Here is a 5,880-nt window from a genome sequence, read left to right on the forward strand (position 1 = left end):
GGCGGCGCGGGGCTCGGCGCCCACGGTGTCAGCGCCCTCCCGGCCGGCGCGGGAGAGGCGCGGGGGGGGCCGCTCCCCATCCACCCGCGGCCGGCCCGAGCCCCGCGCGGCCCCCGCCGCCCCCCGGTCCAGTCCCGGAGGCGCCTCGCCTTCTACGTACCCGGAAAAAGCAGCCGGCGAGAGGCGATCGAAGCGGGCGGAAAAGACAATGAAAGTTAAAAGTCGTTCAGCAGAAAATGAATGTGAGCCAAGCGGCCATCTTGAAGCGAGCTGCAGACGCCGCTGTCAATGGGCAACGAGCGCAGCCGAGAGGAGCCGCGGCCGCCGCGCTCGGCTCATGCTGCCTCCCGAGCCCGGCCTCCTCCTCCTCCTCCTCCGCCTCGGCCTCCTCCTCCTCCGCGGCCTCCTCCTCCTCCTCCTCCTCCTCGGCCTCCAATGCCTCCTCCTCCTGGGCCTCCTCCTCCTCCTCCTCCTCCTCGGCCGCTGCCGCCTCCTCCCGCTCCGCACTCGGGGGAGGGAGCGCGCGGAGGGGGCGCGATCAGTATTATTCTGCGGGGCTGGGAGGTGTTTCTAATCCGGATCGGGGCTCCCTCGCCAACATCCCCATTGTCTCGCCCCGATCTCTGCCTTTAATACTACGATTATTATTTCATAGTTGCTGTGGGGGGAGGAGGGCGAGTGGGGGGCGCCGTGTGTGTGCGTGCGGAGAGGCGGGGGAGGGGAGAAAGGATGAGGAGGGGGGAGGGGAGGGTGGAAAAAAAAATGCACCGCTGAAGGCAGAGTGGAAACTGACACCGGCTCCAAAATGGCTCAGAGTCCGCCCGCCCCCTCCCCCCGCCGCCCCCCCACCGGGTCACGTGCTCCCCTCATTCCTTAAGGGCGGCCTGGGAATTAGTGTCGGTGTAGTCGGGCCCGCGGCCGCCCCCTCCCCTCCGAGCAGCGCGACCCGGCCCCCCTCCCCCTCGCTCTGCACGGCGGCGGCGGCGGCGCTGGCGCGGCTGCGGAGGCATTTCTCCACAGCGCCACACGCGCCACCCTGCTCTCGGAGCGGGCATCGCTTCGGCCCCGCACACCGCTCAGCCCACCCCACCCCCCGTTATTTCTTTCTTTCCGCCGCCCGCCTCCGCCCGCGGCGCACACGTCCACTGGCTCCCGCCGAGGAGAGCACCCGGCCACCGCCCCCGCCTCGGCCCCGCCAGCCCAACGGGCTGAGGCCCAGACTCCGGCGCTGCGGCGCGGAACCTGCGCCCGAGTTGGGCTCGCGGAAACAACAGCGCCCGCCCCTGTCTTCCCGCGGCCGCGCCGGCCCCCTTCCCCGCCCGCCAGCGGCCGAGGCGGGGCGCGCGCGGGCAGTGGCTCGCTCCGGGTAGGGGCTCCGCGCGGGGGCTGGCCGGGCCGGGCCTCGGGAGTCCCGCAGGCGAGGGTCCGGCTGCGGGCGAGCCCCCCCCGCCCCCGGCGCAGGTAACGGGACCGGCCGGCTTCCGACGCGGGGCAACCACGTCCGCTCCCGAAGTCCCGAAGCTGGGGTCTTCAACAAACCCCGGAGATCGCATCTTTTCTCACTGTGTTTAACTTTAATCCAAAGAAAAGGCGATCGTTAAAAGTTAACGTTAATCGTATGTATGTCTTTAAAGTAATAATTAACACACAAACTCAGATCCAAACAAACTCTCTCCACTCTTTTTGTGGGAACAACTTATTTATTCAGAGTGTAATACTGTCTACTTCCTTTTGTAAGACTTGAGAAAGATCAAAATGGGATCAATGTACAGTTTATACTAAAGATGTCTGAAATACTTAGGCAGAATTTCCCTCAACTCTTTTACAAGTGTAAAAAAATAAAGTGTCAAAATTGATGAGCGGCATAAATCCAAAAGGAAAAAAAAAAAATTCTACTTAAGAGGAGGACATCCAGCTCGCACAAACGGTGTTTCGGCCGACGACAAGGCGTTCCTGGTCTTCCTCTAGACCCGGGCGGATCGTTAACTTCCCCAAGTTACAACTGAGTTGCTCTTTCCAGACTTTTCGAAGCATCTTTAAGTTTCCCCACTAAGTCCTAAAAGACGTTTATAATACCACGTTTTTAGGATAAAACACAAGACAGAAGTATCCAAGTTTGAGAAAGATGCAAGAAAAAAGTCGGGGCACTTTCTAAACGAGTTTAAAATTCACGAGGATTTTAACCTTTGACAAACCACTATCGATCAAAAGAAGGTTTTCCTCTAAAATATCTCATCTTCAAGTGGGCTACTTTCCCTCAGATTTGAAATATAATTTCCAATCGAATCCTCGTAACAGGCAAGGTATCTCAAAACTAAATTTCTCAAGTTACCTAAAAAAACTATACTGTATTCATACTTTCTGAAAGTTTAAAGTTTGGTTAATGGTTACATTAAAACAATTCCACAGGAGATGCCTTTTGAAAAATTCAAAATTCATCAAAATTTCAAGTAATGCTCTTCATTTTTTTAAGTGGTAAGAAATAAATTCGTTATCATGTCCATTAACCAATGTAGTTTTGAATTTTTCCAGTCTTATATTGGCAATATAAAGAGTTTTGGAATTTTATGTATACTTCCTCCTTTATAAAAAGTCATTTAAAAATTATTGAAAATCCTGTTTGAAAGTTTAATTCAATTTCTGAAAGCAAAGAAGACATTTTCAAAGACATGTTCTTAATTTTGCTTTGTCCTATTGGCGCAAACTAATCACAAATAGAAGGAATACTACAATACTACAATACTCAGTACTACAATTCAGAAATTTATCTTAATCAGAGGGAAAAGCAAATATAAAACCAATTCTTTATGAGTAACATCTTAATTTCAAAAGTGAAGCCTACTTTAAAATATTGCTTTTGAAGCCATTTCCTATTAAATTCTTAACCAACCTTCATTATCTGCTGACAGATGGTTAGATAATTTTTCTTTTGAACTTTCTGTAAGCATAATTCTCAATTAAACATCTATAAACAGAGAAGTATATTCACAGATCCTAATACTGTACCTGTAATTGTTCCATGCTGCAACTAAAACTAATCTCTGGGTGGGATCGGGAATCAGTATTCTAGGGAAGAAAAAAAAATGCTCTTTATGTAAATCAAGGACATTTAAAATTTCATTTCAAATTTAAATTTTAGATAAGGCTTATATGTAAATACCTCTACATTTAAGGTCACCAAATATGCAGGTCTGTACATCTTATGAAGTTGATTGGTCTAAAACAACACAATACATAATTTCAGTCTTTAACTCTATTTTTTTTTAAAGTTCCCTAAATCCCCCTAGAGAACAGTTATTAAACTTTACCTTTATCTGATATTCCAAACGCCAAGAAACATCAGTTATATGAGGGAGAGATCTGCCTATACTAAAAAATACAATGATAATTTTGTACATAGTATCTACATAAAAACTTTCAGTATTTATTTTTACCAAGAATGGTGTCTACTTCCCCCCCCACACACATACACATTTTCAATTTACTCTGAATTTAAAACATTGTTAAACTTTATTTTCAAGTTCTGAAGAGTAAAAGAGCATTTTAAAAATTATCTCAATAAACTTTATCTTTAAAAACATTAGCTTAACTTCAATTGTTTCACTTGCCCTTTGGCCCCTTTTCTTTTGGTCAAGATCCCTGTCTTTTTTCCCTGTTTTGTTTCACACCAGCACTCTCCATTCATACCTGCAAGTGAAAAGTGGCTCAGCTTGACACCTTATACAGTACCTACCTTCCCAGTAGGCTTTCTAGGGAATTCTTATTATTCTGGAGGGAGGAAAGAAAGAAAGAAAACACATCTTTGCAAAGAGAAGAAAAATAGTAATTGTTAATTTAAAAAACTTTAAGTAAGTAACCTGATATTCCACGCAAAACAGTTCTATTCGCTCTCTATCAAATTTACAGTCTTCTAGATAAGTGCTAAAGGGGGGGAAAAAGCCAAAGTTTAGTGTCCATTTTAAAAAACTGAAATTGGAATCTTAAAGGTACTATTTGAAAACAAATGGATATTTAAATAAATCCTGTACCTTAGAGTTGATTTGTCAGCTCTTTGCTTTCCTGCCTCCAGTATGTAAGTTGCAGCTGCTGTGTGACAATGTTTTAAAACCACAGGATCGATATGTTTCAAGTCTGGGTGATCTAAAATAAATTAATTGCTAGTGATGCCTGTGATAATAAATTCTTTATAGTCATGTTTCTAAAATGGATATTTTCATTTGGGCAAAAATCCCCTTTAACAAGAACACAAAAAGAATTCAACTATAAGGACTGGTAATTATAAGTAAATGAGATGAGCAACAAGGTCAATGGAAAACAAAAAAGAACACACATCAATAATTCTGCTGTTACCAATCTCAATTACCTTCTTTTATTTTGCCTTAATTTCCTACTGTTTTTAAAAAAACATTGTAGCCCCAAAGAAAAAAAATAACTACACAGTGGTCATTACAATGCTGGTTGCAGTATATTCAGAGGAAAATAAGATAAATATTTTACATGGTGTAAATTTAAGAATGAATAAACTTTCCCTCTAAAGAATGGTTACTTTTAGGATAACTGGCTCCAAGGACATTAACGTATCAGAGGCGGGGAACGAGTTCAGAATATAAAACACAATTTTCAAAATATTTTCAGATTTTGACAGCTATCCTTTTTTTGAGATTAACCCAGGTGGTGGTTACTATTTTCGTTTAAAGAACTTCCACTTTCATACTTTTTGTACAAGTGTTTAGATCATGAAACTACAGAAAAAAACAAAATTTGAATTGTTGGGATATTTATATTTAAGAAAATGATCTAAAAGCGATCTGCCTTAAAATATGCCTTCAATCCATACTGACACGGCACTCGGCAATCACTGACCGGACCACTTAAAAGAGACTCCTCTCCTGGTAACTGGTGCGGAACAAAACACTCTGCACCGTATTTTAAGGTTCCAGGCGTGGAACCTGTGCAAAACATACTTAACTAGTGTGTTGGAGTGATCATAGGAACTTGAGGTATTCTCTAAGCTGGAAAATGTCAAGACTACGTGACCTAGTAATTACTTTGGAAACAGACTCTTTAAAACCTTTGCCAGCCTAGCACTGAACGCTTGAATTGCAGGGAGCTACCCTGATGAAGTCCAAGTGTCAACCAGCCTTTGCCTCAGACCAGGCTGAACACCTTACATGTTTAGGCCACAAACAAGACTTGAACACGGGCTTTACAAAGGAACAAAGAGACTGGGAGGAGAAATCAGACCAGAAACGTGTAGCAGGCTATGTGCAGGTGCCAACTGGGAACAGAACAATGGTCAGGGTCCGCTCCGGGTTAACATCCCCACACTCCGTCCGGAGCGAAGGGCAAAGCCGGGAGACTTCCTCTTCCCGGGGTTTTCCCCTCTCGCTCGGTCTCGCTCCTCTTCTCCGAGCGCCCCTCCACCCAGGCCGATCTAGCTCAGAGCCGAGCGGCTTACCTAACACGGCCTCGTCCGCCTGGGCGTCCAGCAGGCTCTGGAAAGCCGCCCGGAGGAGAAGCGTGAAGGCGTTGGAGTCGAAGGAGCCAGGATCTGCCAGCATCTGGAAGCCTTTCTGCACATACTCCGAGAGCTCCATTGTGAGCGCGCCGTGACCTTCGACACGCGCACCACGTGACACGCGCCGCGCGCTCAGCTGATGCGGCCGCGCGCGCACGCGGCTCGGGGCGGCGGCGCGGGCTGCGGGCCTCCCAGCCCGGGGCCTCCCCGCCTGCCTTCTGGCTCGCGCCTCGGCCCGCGCGCCCAGCCGCCCACCGTCCGTCGCCCGCCACCCCTGTAGTCCCTGGCGCCGCGGCTTCCGTCCAGCCCTTCCTTCCGCGCCAGCCGCGAGAGCTGCGGCGCCTCGGCGAGAGGGGCGGCCC

General features: G+C 47.7%; 2 protein-coding genes across 3 annotated transcripts in view; both read right to left on the reverse strand.

The window, feature by feature from the left end:
- Positions 1–402, reverse strand: part of BMI1 (BMI1 proto-oncogene, polycomb ring finger) — an 11,693-nt gene extending 11,291 nt beyond the window's left edge. Inside the window, exon 1 of one of the 2 annotated variants that reach the window (XM_035021497.1) lies at positions 161–402. The gene's annotated coding sequence lies outside the window, so the exon portion shown is untranslated. The remainder of the gene's footprint in view (positions 1–160) is intronic. The other variant, XM_035021498.1, reaches the window with a different exon arrangement.
- Positions 403–1,680: 1,278 nt separating this feature from the next.
- On the reverse strand, positions 1,681–5,641 carry COMMD3 (COMM domain containing 3). Its single transcript, XM_035021499.1, has 8 exons — positions 5,459–5,641; positions 4,029–4,140; positions 3,858–3,921; positions 3,734–3,768; positions 3,309–3,369; positions 3,161–3,217; positions 3,007–3,066; positions 1,681–2,056 (listed from the first exon to the last, which is right to left on the reverse strand). The coding sequence occupies exons 1-8, from the start codon at positions 5,595–5,597 to the stop codon at positions 1,997–1,999; spliced, it is 588 nt and encodes a 195-aa protein (XP_034877390.1). The 5' UTR covers positions 5,598–5,641; the 3' UTR covers positions 1,681–1,996.
- Between the last annotated feature and the right edge of the window lie 239 nt (positions 5,642–5,880).

The sequence above is a fragment of the Mirounga leonina genome, unplaced genomic scaffold, assembly GCF_011800145.1.
Source record: "Mirounga leonina isolate KUSES-001 unplaced genomic scaffold, KU_Mleo_1.0 Mir_175, whole genome shotgun sequence".
Lineage (NCBI taxonomy): Eukaryota > Metazoa > Chordata > Mammalia > Carnivora > Phocidae > Mirounga > Mirounga leonina.